Source organism: Xenopus laevis, chromosome 1S (assembly GCF_017654675.1).
Source record: "Xenopus laevis strain J_2021 chromosome 1S, Xenopus_laevis_v10.1, whole genome shotgun sequence".
In the NCBI taxonomy this organism is placed as follows: domain Eukaryota; kingdom Metazoa; phylum Chordata; class Amphibia; order Anura; family Pipidae; genus Xenopus; species Xenopus laevis.
In genome coordinates, this window is record NC_054372.1 from 95,963,797 (window position 1) to 95,986,756 (window position 22,960).

Here is a 22,960-nt window from a genome sequence, read left to right on the forward strand (position 1 = left end):
TTTTTGGGCCTTTGGCTGGTTTGTACTTTGGAAACCACCCAAAGTTCTTCGTTGCGCTAATGTGCCAAGCCTACGCCTCCCAATGCATGTTGGGTTATGTAGTTTTTGTTTAACAATTTGCAGACCTGCCACGTTTAATGTAATCACAAACGAATAAGGATAAACACCATTGCTGCAATCGACAGGGAGAAGGTGTAGCCTGCTGTGGACACGCCTCCCACAGTTCCGCTCTGGCTGCGGCAATTCACATGTGGAAGAAACTTAGTTGTGTCGGAGGCGCCAATGAACCACGTTTAATGTAAGACTACAATACCCAGCATGCAATGGGACTGACCTGTGTAGAAGGCGGAGTTACCAGATTTTGGGCTCTGTACCCCAGTCTCCCATCCCTCTTAAGTATTCTCGCATTTTCTGGTTACTTTTCTCAATTTCAGATAATTTTGGGGCAAAAATCTACTGGCCACCAAAATGTCTATAGGTTGACCTGTTTTACCGACATTGTATATGTATTAGGGCCTTATGGGGCCACTATACCTCTTCGGTCCCCCCCTCTGTAGTTACACCCTAGTTGACGGTCCGTCCTTTTCTGTAAAAAAATACTGGCCTTCCTATATATTTATCTTTTTTCCCTATGAATAACATTGGGATCAGCCATCATTTTTACTGGCCAAGTAAAAAAATACCGGCCAGGTGGCAACCCCATTGACTGGCGAATCTGTCCCATTTTACTTAATGGAAAAATTTACAAATCAGTGACAATTTGAAAAAGGCGTATCTTCAAATATATTTATTTATTTTTATAGATTTTTTTCACTGCACAAATTGTGCTAGTTTTGGGCTACTTTTTACATGCCTCTTGGCTAGGTTTGGGCTGGTTTTGAAAATTAGACCTGACAACCCTGCTCAGCTAGGCCCCGCCTTCCCCCGGTCAGATTGTCCATCGACGCCCTTCCCTCGCACCAGTGCGTCAGAGTGTTCGTGGGCTTCTGGGATTTGTAGGCTGCTCCTCCCACAACGCCGTGGCTTCCCTTGCAGTTTCCGGCACCCGTTAATCCTCCAAGTCTTCCAAGCAGCAAGTTAATTGGCAAAGCGGCTCCCTTGCACCGTAATATGTCCTAATAAAGCCTTTAGCCTCGTAACATTATTAAAACAGCAAAAGCCTACTGATCCCATCCTGCTCTGCGCGGAGAAGGCTCTGTGGGTCCCTGGTTAGAGAGCGGGGAGCGGAACTGACATGGCCCGGCCAATGGCGCCGGTGCCCAGCTCTCAGAAGGCCTTGATGCTGGAACTCAAGGGGCTACAGGAAGAGCCGGTGGAGGGGTTCCGGGTCACCCTGGTAGGCGAGGGGGATCTGTACAACTGGGAAGTGGCAATCTTTGGCCCCCCAAACACCCTCTATGAGGGGGGCTACTTCAAGGTGAGGGCTAGGTGTGTGTGTGAGGAATGGAAAGAGCGTGATATGTGATGTAGGAGCCTGGGGGAGAAAGCTATGCTGGCCTGGGGGGCATTTAAAGAGGCAGCAGCTATTGGAGGCGTGGGGAGGGTGTTGTACGTATTGCTGGGCCTTTCGGCAAAACAATCTTCTTTCCTTTGTTTATCTGTTTCTTACAGCCGAACCCTCAACTGCCCGTCAACCCATTTTCCGCGTGAAACTTCATCAAAGCTATTCCCAAACTAACTTACCGAAAGAGAGTTGAACTACAAACACTTTTAAACCTGATTTTCGAGAGATACAGTTGAACAACAACTGCTAGGCCACAGGCACACAATGCACCCTTTAGAAAGGCATGCAAGGCCTATGGGGTTGGGGGGGGGGGGTAAATCAACCACAGGCCTTGTTTTTTTGATGTTTTGATTAGCCCAGCTACTAACCTGTAGGAGGCCTCATTATTTATAGGAGTTAAATCAATCTGTTTAGGCCCAATTTTGGATGCAGTGCCTACTATAGTATCAATGTTTGAACATAATGGCAAGGGACAACTTATTTCTAGATGTTTCCACATAAAAATACATATGATAAATAGGGGGTTGATAATGAGCTACACTTATCACATGTTAAATGGCTATAATAGTAAAGTTGGGTTTTAGCTGATACTTGAGCTAGCATACCGATCACACACGTATACAGATATGGGATTACTTATCTTGAATGCTCGGGACCTGGTTTGTAGCATACAGCAGGGCCTGTTTAGACCTGTTCGATTAGGATAGACCATTGCTGCCCTGTTCACTAGAAGTTTCATGAAAAACAACCAGATATTGTCCAGGAGGGCCCTGTACACATGTCTATAAGCTGCCAACTTGGTCTGGAGGGACTGAGCAGCTTTTATTGGCACGTTTATGGCTAGTTTAAAGGAGAAGAAAAAGCATATTTAATTGGTAGTGCCAAAATGTAGGCACCCTCAAGATATTATCTATACTAACCTCACACCCAGGGCCAATGCTCCTATCTGAAGAAAACTGCATCGGCCCTGGGGTTCTACCAGCGAGCACCACGGAGCGATTGGCTTCCTTCTTTTTTCAAATTTCCCAGGGCAGATGCATGTGCAGTAACGCGAAAAGCCAAACTTTAACAAAGTGAGCTATTTTGTTCTACTGCATGTGCGTCTGCCCCGGGAAATTTGAAGAAAGAAGAAGGAAGCCGATCGCTCCGTGGTGCTCGCTGAAAGAACCCCCGGACCAGTGCAGTTTTCTCCTGATAGGAGCACTGACTCGGGGTTTCAGGTAACTATATACTGTACAATAACTTGAGGGTGCCTAACTTTTGGCACCCCCAAGTAAAGAGCGCCTTTCCTTCTCCTTTAAAGGGGTTATTCGGCTTTCGAGTAACTTTTAGTATGATGTAGAGAGTGATATTCTGAGACATTTGCTATTGGTTTTATTTGTGGTTTTTGAGTTCTTTAGCTTTTTGTTCAACAGCTCTCCCGTTTGCAATTTCAGCAGTCTGGTTTTTAAGGGTCCAAGTTACCCTAGCAACCATACATTCAATTGAATAGGAGACTGGAATATGAATAACAGAGGACCTGAATAGAAAGATGAGTACACAAAATAAGTAGTCGTTTTTTAAATGAGGTCACTGACCCCCATTTGAAAGCTGGAAAGAGTCAGAAGGCAAATAATTCAAAAACTATAAAAAAAGAAAAAATTAAGCTTTCTGCATATTGGGTTATATGTTTTTGACAGACCGAGATTTTACATAAAGCTACAGCACTAGATAGAACTAATGGATCTCAACCATTGAAATGTTAACCATTATGTGTTCTTTCTGTCCTAGGCTCGCTTAAAATTTCCAGTCGATTATCCCTACTCCCCTCCTGCATTTCGTTTTCTGACAAAAATGTGGCATCCTAACATCTATGAGGTTAGTAAAAACAGATTTGCAGGTTTCTTGCTGCCATTTGCCTTGGTGTAGGAGAATTAAGGACAGTCTCTGACAGAACCACAGTAATGAAAATATCAACAATTGTCAGCAGCATGTCTCATTAAGAGTGGAATATGTGCTGTGTGTGATGCACTGCAGTGCCACCAAGTTGCTTACTGCTTAAAAAAAATGTGTTGTGCTTTATGCAACATAAAACCTTCTGAAAACAGAAGGTATTTACTTGCCTTGTTCCATATACATAGCACTGCTTTAATACTACAAACAAGGTTAACTCTCACACAAGGCTTTATGGGCGAAAACATGCAAATCAATCCTTTATGTCCCTTTGGCCAACTATACATTGAGAACCACTGATTTTATAGCACAGATACAGCCTAATAGTTAAGAGTATATATCCACACTTGCAGATAGTCTGTTTCAATCTTATTAGATCTCATCAGTGCAAGATATTGGAACATGGCTAGTGAAGTACCTGTTGTACCTTAAAAATTCCCTTAATAGTACTATGCTCTTAGTTTGAATTTGAAATGACTGGGGTTCTTTCCAAATGATCTATTACTACCCTTGTTATTATACGGGCAGACATTCTTCACATGTGCTCATCTCCATTAGAATTTACAGAATTGTACATGTATGCTGTGCCCCCTGGGTAATATAAAATTGTGGTTCTATTGTATTTTGAGTTGTGGTGCTTTGAGTAGTAATAAAATCAACTTTAAATTAAAACAATATATTTACATCAGTTATCTTGTTTGCTGCAATGCTGTGATATCCTGTAATATCTGTTGCTATATTTGGTTGACATCACACAGTATGCGGTAAGTCATCTGCGTTTGTGTAGTATACTGGTACGTAGTTATATTTTCTTTTGTTTCTTCAGAATGGTGATGTATGCATTTCAATCCTGCATCCTCCAGTGGATGACCCACAAAGTGGAGAGCTACCTTCAGAAAGATGGAATCCTACCCAGAATGTGAGGTGAGGAGTTTTTAGATCTTACTGTATATTTCAAGACTCGGTCACATGACAGATGCGTTTATTGCAGCAAAGGTCTCTAGAGGTTTTTCATCCAATTCTTCCCTGGAAGCCTTTCAAGTGTGTTTCTGGTCTGCCTCTTCAATGTAGCCGCTAGTGGTGCTCTTGAGTTGCAGACCCCCCCCCCCCTTCTCGTGCGGTACAAAAGTAGTGAGGGGAAGAAGGCACCAAATGCCTTGTCTTGAGGGCTTGCACCTGTTCAGTGCTGCACTTAAATACATACAGCTTTCACTGTGGCAGGTGTCAATACAAATACTGTGTATGTTAAACTTGTGCTTGTCCATTCTGTTCCCAGCTAGTAATCTTCCTCCGTTGTCGGGCCTCAGGAATCATACCTCTGTGCTCAGAAATCCTCCATGCAATGCTTTATCAGTCTTTCTTTCTTCTTAACCCTCTTTATGTTTGCATAAGGGTGGAGGAGAGCAGAGTGGTACAGCACACATTAGATATTGCAGTCACATTCTAGGAGGTCGCACAAAGAAGGATTGAGATGGAGGAATAAGGATGGGGTTTGATAGGAGGGAATAACAAGGGACATGGGGAGGGCAAGGATGGAAATTCATGAAAAAAAAAATCATGTAAACTTCTATATATTGAAGAAATATGTTTAAAAAGGTTGCATGTTCAGGATGATATATTGAACATTTCTCCAAAACCCCTATTAATCCCTCCCATTTCCTACTGCTTCCTTTTCAAGGCTGTGCAGGGTAGCTGGCCGCACACTACGCAGAAACCACTCCACAACTTAAATGATCCTGATAGGGATCTGAAACCTGTCTTTGCTTTTGTGTGAATATTTGCCATCCCTCTAGTTCTGTGCTTCTAGCAGGATCTGATCTACAGGGAGTTTTAATAAAGGGATTGTTTTATAATGGCTTTTTTGTGGCATTTTTTGGTGCAGAGCCCACGATTTACACAGATGTGCTGAATATTTAAAGGGCTGAAGCACATAGGGTAGCTGTCTGTGACTGCCCTTGGCAGAAAACATCCGTGATCAAAATGCCTCACTCTCTGTCTGTAATAACTTCTGATATTATTTAGCTTTAAATGTAAACAAGTAAGGAAACGGATAATATAATCAGGGATATAAGCCCAAAGGAGTGTCCATAAGCAACTGAGTTCAAAATATTTTAACCTAAAAAAGGGACTTAACTCCAAGACTTTATCCCTGAATAGCAAAATGTCATGAATAATCCAAACAATATTTCTAAAAAGGCAGTATTTATTCACAACCATGCCCCAAGTATCAATTAAAAACAAGTTTAAAAACAAAGGAGCTGCGCATGGAAGGAGGGATCCCTCTCCTTGGATTACTGAATCACACAGCCTGATTTAAATAAATCAGGTGGGAGGAGCGTGTATAATATGTGAAATTGTGCAAGTTATTGGGTGATATTTATACTGCTGTAAGGTACAAGACAGATCTGTCTATAAGGTGCATGACATGTCAACATTCAACTTATGCATGCATCTATACCACAGCACATTAAGTATCCGTCATCGGTTGCCACACAGCTGGTTAAGCAGTATATTATAGCAATGGGTGGTATAATGGGCAACAAAGTAACTTCTGATATTATTATTATTATTATTATTATTATTATTAATGGCCCTGACACATACATGCACAGTATAAATTGGACATGTGGGGGAAGCTTCATGGTCTTGATAAGGCAATGGAATCAATATAAAAGAGGTTTCTTGGGGTGGTTTCTTGACGTTGGGTGCAAGGTGCATACACTTGGCCAGGACTATTTTAAGTTAGCTACCAATGAATGTGTACTTTCAGCCCTGCAAAGCACAGTACACTAAGGGTGTACTTATTAACATTGGAGATAGACATCACTGGTAATATTTCCCATAGCAACCAATTTAGCAATCACTGATCAGTTCACTATTTATTTCATAAGGTCATCACCAGTGATGTTTCTTTTTAATGTCCATAAATATCCCCTTATGCCTGAGAATTCTTAATTAACTTTATTTACAAAGTTACTTGTTTTGTTAAGCTCTAGTTTATTGGATTGTTTGTCAACATTTCCCCTATAAGGCAACCTATGTTCATGTGCTTGACCTTTGTTTCCTTCCCTTATATAGAACAATCCTGCTCAGTGTCATCTCTCTGCTGAATGAGCCTAACACTTTCTCTCCAGCAAATGTGGATGCATCAGTTATGTACAGAAAATGGAAGGACAGCAAAGGACGTGATAAAGAATACACAGACATTATCAGGTGTGTATAATGGCAATCTCATACTGTCCATGCCATGATGCTATGTGACCAGCATTCTAACTGGGAAGGTGTTACTAGGTGAGCAGTTTTTGCAGTGCCTAAATTCCCAGTGAATTGCCGATTTCTGCCTCATAACAAACCATGAGATAATATGGCCTAGAAGCCAAAAGCTTGTGTTCTGGCAACATAAGGGCTTGTGATTAGCAAATGGAACAATAACAGAACTGTTCCATAGCAGGAACAACGCTGTACGTTTTATTCATGTTAAACTGGTTTAGTTGTAAATGCTGAAAAGCACAAGATAATGAAATCTAACTTGTAAAAACTGTGGGAAAGTTCATACACTAGGAAAATTTAGCACATGTTTAAATAGAACAGCAGCAATGTGCAACTTAAACTGCTTGTGCTGTGCCCAGGGTGCCTAACTGCCTTATTGCCAGGAGCAGCAGTGAATTATGAATGTTCCTAATGGGCCACACATGAAGACGGGACTATAGTTTAGTGCAAAATGGTTCTAAACGAAAGGTTATGCCCCCCCCCTCAGTGAATATAATCACATTTGACTGAAGAGAATACCAGCCTGAGTATGTTCTCAATGGCATTGCTCCTCCATCTCTTTTGACTGTCCAGGACCAACCACAGTCTCGGACAGCCAAAGTATCTGCTGGCCAGAGACATGATACATAACACATGCTGGTGTGTTTTTCCGCCAAGAGGATCACCAGCCTGGTATGAAAGGTTAGCGATTGTATTCATTGGCAATGTAGTAGAAATTGGTGTATAAAACTGTGTATGCACAACTGGTGAAAATTGAAGGATCTTAGCTTTAAAAGTTTACTTTGACAAATATAATTTGGGTACAGCAGCTCAGAGCACTCTTTCATTATGTGGAAAAATACTAAAAATTGGTAGTTACAAGAGGATTCAGCACATAGAATAATCCAGTGAATACAGTACCTCATTTCTAGTCTTATTGTTATGGGGATTCAGTTGTTTCTTAAAATACATAAAAAACTCTTTTGTATAATAGACTAAAGTAGTAGCTAATTTTGTCTGTTCTGTATGTGTAGGAAACAGGTTCTGTCAACTAAGGCTGATGCTGAACATGATGGCGTGAAGGTCCCTACTACTTTGGCTGAATATTGTGTAAAGACCAAGGCTCCTGTTCCAGATGAAGGTTCTGACCTTTTCTATGATGACTACTATGAGGACGATGAAATGGAGGAAGATGAGGACAGCTGCTATGAAGGCCAGGATGACTCTGGCAATGAGGAATCTTGACATTGTGTGTTCGTCCTCCATGCACCTGCCACTTCTTGGGCCCCTTGCTCATTATTGCAACAATCTGCATATTTTTCACCTTTAATTTACCAGGGTTCCGCAAGCAACCACGGAAAGTACTGCTAATGCATAATAAAGTCACCTTATGTGTGATCATAGTTCTGGAGAGAAAGGGAGGTTTGTTTTTTTTTTAATCCACCCTTTTGCAAAACAATCACAAGAACTGCTGCAGTTCATATTTAAGCCACAGGTTGGCAGTAGACTTCAGCAAATCCTGCTGTACTGACTGCCCTTATTTTCAGATTTACTGGTTGCAGAGCAGGGCTAGAATCAAAGGCCATGGTGGGTGGATATATATTTGGAAGGCTGATAGAGTGGATGCTTTAGCTGCAAGGTTTTTTTTCTGCTGTTCTGGGCTCGTCACTCACACTGTGCATTTACTGACTGATGTTTGGTTTTTTTTTATGTGGGAGGAGGTAGAGGGTTATTGTGTGACTTTTTCTTTCCATTTTTTGTTTCTTTGCAGGGTTTCTTGTTTGGTTATTTAATAATAAATACTGAAAAGTAAATATCTTCATTCTAGTTTTGCATAACAAACAATCATACAGGGGTGATTCTGAGCCCCAGCATTACATGTTATTGGGATATGCTCAAAGGAACAGACCAGGAAGAATAAACAAACCGTAATGCTGTATTTGGTTTATATGCACTGTTATTAGGATCGGAAATAAGTACTGCTGCTAACAGACCATGGCCAAGGCCATAAAATCAAAAGAAACACCAACACAAGTTGGGAGGAACATGACATAATGGAATAGGAGGCCCAGCATAGGCCTTATAAGTGCTTCAAACAGGCATTTAAAAAGAGTACCTGTATATCACTGAGCGGTTTTATTTTATTTTTTTTATTTCTTATACCATTAGCTGTGTTACCTTAAAGGGGAACTATCGCGAAAATGTAATTTAAGCTTCAGCATACTGAAATAAGACATTTTCTAAATATAATCAATTACAAATTCTTTCCTTTTTCTGAAATCATACTGAAAAAAGAAACTTTCTAAATACAATCAAATATACTGCATCATGTCTGAAATAATCAAGTTTATCTTCACTATCCCTCTCTAGGCATCGGTTTCTCTTCATTCTCTTCATGCAGGAGTTGAGTGTCAGATATTCATTGACGGTTAGATCCAATATCTCTTATAGGGGGGCTCCTTTTGCCTAGAAGATGTATTAGAGCTCACTCTATTAAAATCACCAGACATCATGTCTCTGTACATGCAGAATTTGTGCAAAAGACAGTTTTTTTTGTTTATACTCGAATCAGTTATTTGAGTAAGCTCGAATTCATATAATAAATTCTCCTTTTCCCTTTAAAAATATACTATGTATCTATGTAAATGTACAAATCAAGTAAAGTACTCTTGAGTATGCTTGATATTTAAACCTCAACACAGCAGTATAGTCTTTCCCTCTCATTAACATATTTATGGAAGCAAAATGCATTTTTACATTATAAAGATATGTATGGAGACCATGATGCATGAATGCTAGTAAGCTTAAAGGGAAAGTAAAGTCTAAAATAGACTAAGGCTAGAAATGCTGGATTTTGTATACTAAACATAAACATGAACTTACTGCACCACAAGCCTAATCAAACAAATAATTTATGCTTTCAAAGTTGGCCACAGGGTCACCATCGTGTAACTTTGTTAAACAGCTTTGCAAGACCAAGACTGAACACATGCTCGGTGTGGTCTGGGCTGCTTAGAGATCATCATAAATTATCAAAACAGCAGAACTCAAATATCTGCCAAAAGCCAATACAGCAAGGCTGATTAATAATCAGAATATGCAGACTGCACTGGGTCTTGTGTTGTCATGTAATCTAATGTGGATTTTATAGTTTTTGTATTGTTTAATACAAACTTTCTCCAACTCTGCAGAACCCGTGGCTGCAGCGAAATAATCCTCCAAATAGATCCCAGTTTGTGTGTTTAAATCTGGATCCATAATCTTTGTCTCTGCAGCTGGAGTTGCAAACAGTTAAGGGGTTATAAAGCCAAAATAAAATCCAATACAAATCTCTACAGTCGCCGACTGCTCTACAGGGAAATGAACAAAGTTGCTTGAGTTCTGCATGGCTGGGTAGTAAGGCAGGGGCTCCACCTGCTGTTCATAAGTATGATTGTTTACCTGCCCAGCAGTTAGGGACCGTCTGACAATTCCTATCCACAGCAGTAAATGAAGGGAGAATTTCACTGCATACAGTCAGGTTTCTTATAAAAACGGTACACATTTTTTAATTAAAGTATATTGGAGATAGGTTTTTTTTTTTCATTAAAGAAAGTAAAAATTGGATTTTATTTTTTTGCCTTTACATGCCCTTAAAATATCAGTAACTTATAAGCGTTATTAATGAGAAAACACAAAAAGAAACTAAACAAATTATATAAAAATCAGAGACAAAAATGTTATTACATTTAGATTTGATTTTTTTCTTTATCGTTCTTCACAAGAGCGTGCTTTCCCTGTTGCAAAAAAAAAATAACTGTGTGTCTGTAGTGCTCTGCAAATTGCTGACTCATGCTGGCATCAGCCAGTTAGAAACATCACAGGAAAAGACTGGCAACATTTGAGAGCCCATCATTAACATACAGTTGGGTTCAGAATAATATCTGTGTGTTAAAAAAAAGTGAATAAAGCTCAAAATCCTTATAATAGCTTTTATTTCCATACATGCAAATGTATAAAAACGTGTTATTCCTTTACTGAAAATGAAGAAAAGGGAATATGAGGCTGTTCCAAAAACATAGCAGTGTCTGTATTCTATACTGTATAAACTTATAAATGTTTCAAGATTTTGCTTTCCTTTGAATCACTGAACTACTATTTAGTTGTATAAGCAGTGTTTCTGAGAACTGCTGCACATCTGTGTAGTACCAACTTCTGGCACCTGTTACATTCAACAATTCTGCATTTCTTGGTTTTGCCTCAGAAACACCATTTGTAGGTCACCCCACAAGTGTTCTACTCGATTATGGTCTGCGGATTGGGCTGCCAACGCCATAACGTTCATCTTGTTTGGGGCCTTTGTCTTTGGCATTTCCTCTTCGGCATAAGGCAACATGACCTCTTCAAGTATTTTGATGTATTGAAACTGATCCATGATCCCTGGTATGTGATAAATAGGCCCAACTCCATAGTATGAGAAACATCCCCATATCATGATGCTTGTGCCACCATGTTCGCTGTCTTCACACTGTACTGTGGCTTGAATTAAAGGAAAACTATACCCCCAAAATGAACACTTAAGCAACAGATAGTTCATATATTAAGTGGCATATTAAAGGATCTTACCAAACTGGTCTATATATTTAAGTAAATATTGCCCTTTTACATCTCTTGCCTTGAACCACCATTTCGTGATGGTCTGTGTGCTGCCTCAGAGATCACCTGACCAGAAATACTTCAACTCTAACTGTAACAGGAAGAAGTGTGGAAGCAAAAGACACAACTCTGTCTGTTAATTGGCTCATGTGACCTTACATTTATGGTTTGTTGGTATGTTTGTGAGTACAGTGAATCCCAATTTTCTATTTATGATTACCCAATGGCACATACTACTAGAAAAGTATATTATTATGAAAATGGTTTATTTACATGAAGCAGGATTTTACATATGAGCTGTTTTATGCAATATCTTTTTATAGAGACCTACATTGTTTGGGGGGTATAGTTTTCCTTTAAGTGTTTGGGTGTCATCTGACCCCTAGACCCAGAAGAACAATCTTGCTTTCATCAGTCCACAAAATGTTGCGCCGTTCCTCTTTAGGTCAGTCAGTGTGTTCTTTGGCAAATTGTAACCTCTTCAGCACATCTTTTTTTCAACAATGGGACTTTGCAGGAGCTTCTTGCCGATAGCTTGGCTTCACATTGGCGTCTACTAATTGTAACATTACTCACAGGTAACTTTATTCCTTCTTTCATCTTCCTGGAACAGAGTCTTTGCTATTCTGGCTATTCCTCTATGTATTCAAGTTTTCTGTTTTCTTCCACATCTTTCAGGATTTGGTTGCCATTTTAGCTGAGCAGTCTATCATTTTCTGCACTTCTTTATGTGTTTTCCCCTCTCCAATCAACTTTTAAATCAACGTACGCTGTTCTTCTGAACAATGTCTGGAACGACCCATTTTGCTCCGATTTTCAGAAAGAAATGCACTATAACCAGCATGCACAACATTTGCTGCCTTCATTCTTTTAATAAGGGCCATAACTGACACCTGTTTTTTCACAGAATGAATGACCTCACTAATTGAACTCCACACTGCTATTATTTTGAACACTGCCATTATTTGGAACAAGTCTCCGTTAATGATTCAATTACACAGAATCAGCAGCATGCATGTTTTCTATAGGGTAGGACTTCACGGACGTTTTCAGTGCGTTCTGACACGCTGCGACAAAACGACGTGACGAAAATAAGTTGAGATCTGACGCGACGCATCTGACAGTCGTGTTGCGTCAGATCAACCGTGCGACTTCATCCGACATTTCTCTCTTACTTTATTTTCGTTGCATGTGATTTGTCACATGCGTTTTGTCGCATCGCATCGGATCGCGCCGAAAACGTCCCTGGAGTCCTAACCTTACTCTAGTACACCTACTAGTAAATTATTTGTCATGTAGACATATTATTTCTACCAAAAACTGTGATTGATCAGGTTAGTGATGCCGGACTGCTATTATTCTGAACATAACTGTAGTTATTAATTCTCCACACCTGCATTATAGAGAGAGGGAATTTTCTCTCTCTATATATAATATTATTGCAGAGGGCAGATGGTGCTTACACATCACTGGGAAAGCAGGAACACAAAGGGAGTTAGCAGCAGTTACCTGTTCAATTTTAAAAAGTATCAGTAGTGCAGTCTCTGTCTTGCTAATACGGAGCAGTAGTTACAGGCAGTGGTGTAACTAGATATTAGGGATGAACCGAATCCAGGATTCGGCCTTTTTCAACAGGATTCGGAATCGGCCGAATCCTTCTGCCCGGCCAAACCGAATCCTAATTTGCATATGCAAATTAGGGTCGGGGAGGGAAATCGCGGGACTTTTTGTCACAAAACAAGGAAGTAAAAAAATGTTCCCCTTCCAACCCCTAATTTGCATATGCAAATTAGGATTCGGTTCGGTATTCGGCTGAATCTTTCACGAAGGATTCGGGGGTTCGGCCGAATCCAAAATAGTGGATTCGGTGCATCCCTACTAGATATCACTGGGCCCCACAGCAAATTGTTTTTCAAGCCCCCAAAATGTTTAGCGGTTGACTTGTTTTACCAATATTTATTGAAACTCATAGACCCCTATACCTCCTGGGGCCCCCTGCAGCCGCAGGATCTGCTTCCTCTATAGTTACGCCCCTGGTTACTGGTTTCTAGAATCCCACACAAGAATAAGGGCTCTTACACACGGGCATTTTTTTCTGTGTGTTTTTATGCTTTTGACACGTGTTCAAACACAGGTCTGAGCACAAAATCAATCAATTCCATTATATTCTGCCAGAATGTACTCATGAGTGTGTTTTACTCTGTTTGCGTTTGAGTGCGTTTGTTTAGACGCAGCATGCTGCATTTTCTTGCAATTGACCCACATTCAGCTATCAGCGTGCATTTGAAAAACGCATAAGCAAATACCCATGTATACACTTTACTTCTGGTTCTCCAGCGAGTACTGTTACACCTATGTGTATGTATGGAGCCCATGTGCTTCAACTGTAGAAGTGTCTGGATCATATTCCCTATTTATACTGGGGTTCAAAATCCAAATCCAATTGCCAGGAAATGTATCATAGTTACAGAATGTTTTATTGTGTGAATATGCATCACTACAGGTAGTTTATGATTTTCGTCCTTATGGCTCACATAGTGGCTAATCTATGTGGCGATTTTTCGCGATTCGTCTATGGGGAATCGCGAAAAATCGCCAGCGTAAAAACACAAGCGGCGATCTTTTTTCTATTGTCGCTCGAAATTGCCTAGCGAGGCAATTTCGAGCGACAGTAGAGAAAAGATCGCCGCGTGTGTTTTTACGCTGGCGATTTTTCGCGATTCCCCATAGACGCCAGCGCAAAAGTTTCCCCAGCGATTGCGGCTTAAAAGTCGCGGCGAAAAGTCGCCGCGAGTCAAATTGCGGCGCTATCGCCTAGTGTGGCCTTAGCCTTATAAATATAATGTACTGTTGTGCTGCACTGATAAAACTGGTGTGTTTGCTTCAGAAACTCAAGTATAGTTTTTATGAACAAGCTGCTGTGTAGCCATGGGGGCAGCCAATCAAAGCTGAAAAAGGAGAAAAGGCACAGGATACCCAGCAGATAATAGATAAGCTTTGTGGCATGCAATGGGATTCTATAAAGCTTTTCTGTTATATACTCTGTGCCATGTGCTTGAATAGCTGCTACACAGCAGCTTGTTTATATAAACAATAGTTGTTCTAAAACAAACACCCCAGTTTTGCCAGTGCAGACCAATAGTACATTATATTGTCTTTCCTTGAAAGCACTTTCATTTTTTGCTGTTATTGTTCCTTTAAGTTTTACTAACAGTGGCTCTGTAGTGATGTTCCATGAGTTCTCCTGCCTGCTTTTCCCAGTGTACCTAACGAATGTGTGTCCTCTTTAATGCAATGAAAAGCTCTTGTTCTTAACCTTTATCCTCTTTGGGTAGCAGATGCATATAAACTCTTCATCGTTGTTTGTTTTTCCCTTTAACCCCAGCATGGAATATGGTTTAATTACTCTGTAAATAAATGAAATTTAAAAAATAAAAATTTGGACCGAGGGCAAAATTAGCTTGCCTGTTTAATGAATAGCATGGTAGATAGTAAAGTGCACAATAAGATATTTGCAGAGTAAATAAGTAACCAATATGCAGTAATCGGTGCCTTGCATTTGCAAAAAAAAAACAAAAAAAACAAGTCTATGATAAAGCAGTGTGTAACATTTCCAAACATATATGTAAATATTTACATTCCTATACTCCTAGGGGCAAATTTACTAAAGGGCGAAGTGGCTAATGCTAGCGAAAATATCAACATTTTTTTAGGGTACCCTTCTTCCCCCCTACATTTGATAACATATGGCACCTAAACTATACTGTGGGCACATGTGTCGGGCATTAGAATACATTTATTAAGGTTCCCTGGCCTGGTGTAGTGTAATGTGTTTGCTGCTGCATATACGGCCATTGTACTTTAACTGCATGCCAAATGCAAATTTGACTTCACTAGCGTAACTTCGAACCGCTGATCGTAACATTGCTAGCACAACTTCGCAAACGATCGGAATTTGCACAGCCCTGGTGGATCTATGCCTGGTGAAGTGCGGCGAAGTGCAGCAAAGTCAACGCTGGCGCAACTTCGGAGGTAAGTAAATTTGCCCCCTAGTTAGAACTGTGAACATTTGATAAAACCCAGAGATATAAAACCTTACACAGTTTAACTTGTTCAACCAGAGCTCCAGGAATGTTAGGTGTAGTCAGGGGTGGGTAGATAAATACCATCACTTGAATCTCCATTGTGCGGACTCTTAAAGGAACAGGGTTCCTGGGTAAATAGACAGACTGTGCAAAATAAAAAATCTTTGTAATAAGTTTAGTTAGCCAAAAATGTAATCTATAAAGGCTGGAATGACTGGATGTCTAACATAATAGCCAGAACACTACTTCCTGCTTTATAGCTCTCTAACTCTGAGTTAGTCAGCGACTTTAAGGCAGGCCATATGGGACATAACTTCAGTGAGTTTGCAATTGATCCTTAGCATGCAGCTCAGATTTAAAAGCAAACAGTTATGACCCGTGTGCCCCCCCTCCAGTCACTGATTGGTTTCTGACTGGTAACCAATCAGTGGAAAACAAGAGAGCTGCAAAGCAGGAAGTAGTGTTCTGACTATTATGTTAGACATCCAGTCACTTCACCCTTTTTATATTACATTTTTGGATAACTAATTATATTGAGAACCTTTTTTATTTTGCATAGCCCATCTATTTATCCAGTTTTTATTTTTATACTGAACAATTCCTTTAAATAGGGGGGGGGGCTTATTTGAATCAAAAATATCAGTGTAATTGTATATTTAGATGCCATGCAGAATATTACAAATGGAGAGCACAGAAGTAGTTTGGTATACTTAATTATTTTAAGGTAACAGCTAATGTATTTCAAATTCTCTTCTTTTCAGACTCTCTTTTTTGTTGTATCCCCATATCACAAAGGGTACAGGTGTTAAAAATATATATTGTGTATATATATATATCATATTTCCTCTGTTTTTTTAATACAATAGGTTCCTCTGCTTCTATTCCTACCTATGTTCAACATTTTATCTGGGTTCAGGTCCGGACTGAGAATTAAAATAGGCCCTGGCATTTCAGGTACACAGAGGCCCAATCAGCCCACACAGAGGCCCAAAAGCCCCCACCAGCCCACTAAATACTGACTTTCTATGGCACCTTATAGCAGCCCCTCTGGCATTTGCCAGAACCCACAGCTTGCCAGTCCAGCCTGTCTGGGTTCAAAGAATTCCCAAGTTGCTATTGGCCACCATTTTTACAGCAGCATGCCTCACTTGTTGCCTACCCCACTATATACTGTATATATACAGGTGTGGGACCTGTTATACAGAATGCTCGGGACCTGGGGTTTTCAGGATAATGAATCTTTCTGTAATTTGGATCTTCATACTTTAAATCTACTAGATTGTACTAAAACCATGTAAACATTAAATAAAACCAATAGGGTGGTTTTGCGTCCAATAAGGATACAGTATATCTTAGTTTGGAACAAGTACTGTTTTACTACAGAAAAATTGTTTTTAAAAATTTGGATAATTGGATCAAATGGGTTTCTGGATAATGAATCCCATGTGTGTTTGTGTGCGTGCGTGCGTGCGTGCGTGCGTGCGTGTGCGTGTGTGTGTATATATATATATAGTGAATAATGTACCCCTATTAAGAAATATAAAGATATATGTTTATAAGTCACAAAGGAGGTTCATGACCAGATACAAGCCAAAGGCTAAGTACAGGTCATAACACTCCAAGATGACTTATAACATCCTCATATTTTAAAAAAGAGGGTACATTAGTACATTATAATACACAAGTTTCAGTGGGTCATGTGACAGAAATGACATCACTAAGTACCGATTACTGATGACACCACAAAGCACCATTTATATATAATGAATAAAGTACCCCCTATTGTAAAATATAAGGATATTATAAGTCAACGAGGAGTTAAGGTCATGGAACAGGGGTACTTTATTTATTATAATACACAAGTTTTAGTGAGTCATGTGACAAAAATGACATCACTACTTACCGTTTATATCTGATGACATCACTACTCACCATTTATAATGGTATAATTTACAAGATATTCATGGCTTTTGTGTATTATAACATTATAATTTATATTCATGTCTCTTGCATATTGTATCTCTCTCTCTCTCACTCTGCCTGGGTGCAAATAAGGTAAATAACACAAAATTTGGAAAAAAGTGCTGATGCACACCAATAACTTAAACAATAGCCACTTATTTATTTGATCACTGTTTTGGTCCTTTATCAAGATACCAAGGTATTATGGTTTCTTGATACATGTCCTTACTGAGGACCAAAACATTGATCCATTACAGTAGGTGATGTTTGTTTAAGGTACTGGTATGCATCAGCCTTTTTCCAAATTATATATATATTATATTTTAGCTTTAAATCATTATAAAACTACCACAATCATTATAACCCTAATAATCGAGTGTAACTGATTTTGCTATATCAAGTACAGTACAAGTATTGCTCGCGCTTCAGGAAGGGAACAATGTGCAACTGTTTTATACTGTGTGACCAGCTTAGTCAGGATTTTTTAAACACTGGAATGCAACAGGGCAGATTTGTTCTGGCTGACTACACCATATAAAAAGACAAGAATTTAAGGAGTTAGAAACTTTCCATTGTCTTTGGCCAAGGCCATAAAATATCAATGGCAGATCCAGAAGCTTCTGCGATCCCACTGGGGATTATTTACTTGTGCATAATTTCCAATGGCTTTGAGCTTTGGAAAATGATTTTGCTGCAGGGACTGTGACGCAGCATGTATGTGTCTTATTTGTTTATGTATGAGTACAGTGGCTTTTAGCCAGAGGGATGGACTGTAGTATAGTACATTAAATGGGATTGTTTCAATTTGGGATGATTCAATGTACAAATAGATAACATATTAAAAAAAAAGGGGTTTGCAAAAATGTATACCCCTTTGCCAACATTAACACAATGAATAGGATTTGTGCTGAACATAATTTTTTCCTGTTGTTTAATCATGAAAACTCTATGATTTTTGTTATTTCTTGAGCTAAACTACGCTATCCAGAAAACTGATTCTTCGCCATGGTTCTTAAGTAGAACATTAGATTGCCACTATACAATGCCCCCCTTCTCCCTTCGTTGTGACTGTTTTGTTATTAGAAGCCCATTTTGCAGTGGGATTATCTGTGGACTCTTAACCTAATCATCTACCTCACAACAACCTTGCCCTCTTAAGATCAAGAATTGGCAAAAAACACAAAACACGATTTGTCATTATTAAAAAAAAATGATATTCATTGAACCATATTCATTAAGGGAGTATACTGCTCATTTAGATAAGCCTGCAATGTTATGGGGTAAAGTTTCCCTTTTAAGTGTTAATAATATAGCTACCAGCATCTGCGTTTCCAAAACCAGGACAAGATAGAACCCACTCAAAGCTTCGCCACGCCCAAACACTCAATCCACCCCAAGCCCCCATGAAATCAGGGCCACTGTTAAAATGTCATAATCCAGCAGGTTCATAAGCAAAATATTTCCGGCTGAATCTTAGGAAACTGCTATTAAAGCTTTGTTATAACGACAGAATTTAAGCCATAAACCTATTTATTTTTTATGTAGTGTTACTGTAACTTTTTAACTTTTTTTTTCTTTGCCTTTGATTACGTTCCATTGCTGTCACAATGTAATGGAGAAATATGCAAAGACTGTATGGTTGCCAAGGAAATGATGTTAGCAAGTTCCTCTAATTTGCCTTAACCTGACGTCTGCATAGACTACTGATTATTCTGCTGGGCTTAAAGGAGTTCCCAACCAAAATATACTGTAGTTGTAGTATAGTGGTTAATATGAGTCTCCACCAGGTCATTGCTTCAGAAGTCAGAAGACTGTAAATAATCAGCTTCCAATTGCAAGTACATTACTTTAAACTATTATATATATTGAAAAGTTGCTTTAGAATAGTTTTTTCACTATGCAAAAAATTGTTTTTGAGTGGTGAGCTGCTTTTAGGCTGGCATTTCTCTGCCATCGTTTTGTATTCAGGCTGAGGCCATGCTCAGTTTCAATACATCAAAATACTTGAAGAGGTCATGTTGCCTTGTGCCGAAGAAGAAATTCCCTTGAAATGGGAGTTTCAACATTAACCCCAAACACACCAGTTAACAAGCAACATCTTGGTTCCAGACCAACAAGATTGATATTAAGTTTATGAATCCAATAGAAAACTTGTGGGTGACATAAAAATGGTGTTTCTGAGGCGAAACCAAGAAATGCAGAAGAATTGTGGAATGTAACAGGTACAGAAGTTGGTGGACTCCATGCAACACAGATGTGCAGCAGTTCTCAGAAACACTGCTTATACAACTAAATATTAGTTCAGTGATTCAATGGAAAGCAAAATCGTGAAACATTTGTCAGTTTATACAGTGAATGTTTGAGTTTGTAAAGAATATTGAACAGCCTAATATTCCATTTTCTTCACTTTCTGTAAAGGAAAAACACAAATTTGATAAATAATTCTTCATGTTTTGATTTGGAATAGAATGTTCCCAATGCATTTGTGTGTATGGAAATAAAAGCTATACTTGCTCATAAGCCACTGGTACAGCTTTCCCTACGGAAACAACCGCAGCTCTGTTTCAGGGATGATACTTTATTAACAGTCTGTTGCACAGGCCTACAAGATATTAAACAGGAAGCCTTTTGCTATTTGTTTTACTTAGTAGGACTCAGAGCCTTTGTTCAGATGCTTGTCGTGCTTTCTGTGTTCTATGTCTGGTGCCTAGGGTTATCTGCAGCTCCAATAAGCTCCATACATGGACATTGTTATCTTTAGGTTTCTGTTTGGACAATTCCATCTGCTGTGCCAAAGATTATCAGGAAAATAACTGGGTCTCATTTAGCTTTTCCCAAAATATTTACTATTTCTTCAAAAGCACAAAGACTTTTAGTTCCAGACTTTTGTTGTGTAAATTGGGAGGTACAATGGACATGTCATTATTACCTACGGATGTTATGTATATGTTATGTATATGTAAATCTGTTGGGCCAGTTTGCTGATAATATTGCAGAAAAGGATGTCCAATTTGAAGCCTGCTAGCTGTTGCTGAACCACATCACATAACAAAATATCTGTGTACTTAGCATGCTTCTATGTTAAAGACTTCTTCAAAGTTTGCACTTACCTGTATTTGCTTTTAATTATATTGCCTTCCTAAATCAACTTGGTTTCCAACAATATTACAGGTATGGGATCAGTTTTCCGGAAACCTGTTATAAAGAAAGTTCCAATTTACGGAAAGGCTGTCTCTCATGCGGGCAAATTTACTAAAGGGCGAAGTGGCTAAAGTTAGCGAAAATTCGCCAGTGTGACGTCATTTCGTTACTTCGCTGATTTACTAATGGGCGCTGGCGTAAATTGGCTAGCGAAGTGGACCTACTCTAGCGCTACTTTGCACCCTTACGCCATACGAAGTTGCGCTATGGCGAAGGGACGTAACTACGCTATTTCACTAACTTGAGCATATTACTGAACGTTCCTCTTGCGCCAGACTTGCTTTTGCCACCTCAGACCAGACGAAGTGCAATAGATAGGGATTGCTTCAAAAAACGCTGGCGTCTTTTACTTTTTTAAGGGTGATAGGCTGAAGTAGATTGTACATTTTTTTGGGGGTACCCTCCTTCCCCCCTACATTTCCTGACATATGGCACCTAAACTATACACTGGGCACATGTATAGGGCAAAATAACAACTCTATTTTATTTTATGAACCTTTCCCAGGATTGTGTAGTGTAATATATTTGCTGCTACATATACGTCCATTGTACTTTAACTTGGCGCCGTATGCAAATTAGGCATCGCTAGCGTAACTTCACTTTGCTTGACGAATTAACGCTAGCGCAACTTCGCTACCTTTCGCCTCCATGAGCGCAACTTCGGATTTTAGTGAATAACGGCGCCCTGGCGAAGTGCGACAAAGGCGTCGCTAGCGCATTTTTGGCGCATAGTGAATTTGCCCCATAGACTCCATTATAATCAAATAATCCATATTTTTAAAATTGATTTCCCTTTTCTCTGTAATAATAAAACAGTACATTGTAATAAATCCAACCTAAGATCCTTATTGGAGGCAAAACCAGCTAATTAATGTTAACATGATTTTCAAGTAGACTTAAAGGACCAGTAACATCAAAAAAATAAATAAAAAAAATTTGTTAGTATACATTGAAAAAAAAAAACCCAAGACAAATGAAACTTTAAAATCGCAAAGCCTTTATTAAGAAATAACTTACCGTAACTCCGCTTGCACTCCTCTTCAGAAAAGCGACAGGGCTACAATCCATTGTGCGGCGCTCGATTTCTCCTCCCTGACTATCTCCTATAAGGAAGGCAGGGAGGAGAAATCGACCACCGCACGATGGATCGCCCAATCGCTTTCTGAAGAGGAGCGCAAGCGGAGTTTCGGTGAGTTATTTCTTAATAAAGGCTTTGCAATTTTAAAGTTTCATTTGTCTTGGTGGCTTTTTTTCAATGTATACTAATTAATTTTTTTAAATTTTTTTTTGATGTTACTGGTCCTTTATGGTATGAAGATCCAAATTAAAGAAAGATGCATTAACTGGAAAACCCCAGCTCCTGAGCATTCTGGTTAACAGGTCCCATACCTGTACTTATGATACTGATGGTTTCATAACCTTTAGGTGTAGTGGCAGACTGGCAGTGTAAGGCTTGTAGTTATGTTATCTTCGAACATACAGGAATTAAGGCAATTTTGTAACCGTAAACATAATGAAAGAAATGCAGAGTGTGTCTGAGCCTCTCCTGTGTACTCAACATGAGAGACCAGATAAGTGACCTTTACACTGTAATGCTACTCATGCAGTAATGATAATAACAACACTATGTAGAACAAGCTGAACAATTGGATTGAGAATGATAGACTGTAAGCTGTCATCAGCAGCAGGAACCTTTGACCCAGTGCTTTTCTTTCAAAATATGTATGAAAATGTTCTATTTTTTTGCATGGTTTGTGAAATTCTGAATAGTTGTGTGGTTGTTTATTTGTGTGGATAATTCCACAAAACAGCAGTGGTGGAAATGGTAAAGAAGTCCTCTGCATATTCTTATCAACAAAGCAGGTTTTAATTGCTAAAATTGTCTCTAAACCACCTACAGTATGTTCTACAATCGCTTATGGCCTTGAGAGTGGGTGTCACAAAACCTGGGCTTTTGCTTTTAAATCAGTACCTACTGTGACATTATATTGGCAATGCAAATAATGTAATCTTTCCAATAACAGGTGGAACACTGATAAGAATGGGCAGGGTAACTGGGACAAGTTGAACAAGGCCTTTTGTAATATTAACAAATAATCTTAACTATAAGCTTTATTTCTCTGCCATTTTTTTTAAGGTTCAAAGACAATTAATGTTTTTGACTGAGCCCTGCTCATTAGAATGCACGCCATGCAAACCCATCAGCAATCGAGGTATAATATCTAGTGTTTCATAACCCCTGACTAGTGGCACATTCATTAGCAGCAGTGCATCTGTTACCACTACTCAGCCGCTGACTGCTCCATCTGTGGTCCAATAGACAAAGTGCTAACACATTCACTGTTGGGGGTCTCACAGCATATGGTGAGCACCTCTAGCAAAGATTAATTCT

The 22,960-nt window shown here is 39.3% G+C and overlaps 1 protein-coding gene across 1 annotated transcript; it reads left to right on the forward strand.

Moving 5' to 3' along the window:
* Positions 1-900: 900 nt before the first annotated feature.
* On the forward strand, positions 901-8,624 carry cdc34.S (cell division cycle 34 S homeolog). Its single transcript, XM_018243694.2, has 5 exons — positions 901-1,417; positions 3,275-3,361; positions 4,263-4,360; positions 6,515-6,649; positions 7,720-8,624. Exons 1-5 carry the CDS (start codon positions 1,235-1,237, stop codon positions 7,928-7,930), a joined length of 714 nt encoding a protein of 237 aa, XP_018099183.1. The 5' UTR covers positions 901-1,234; the 3' UTR covers positions 7,931-8,624.
* The last annotated feature ends 14,336 nt before the right edge of the window (positions 8,625-22,960 follow it).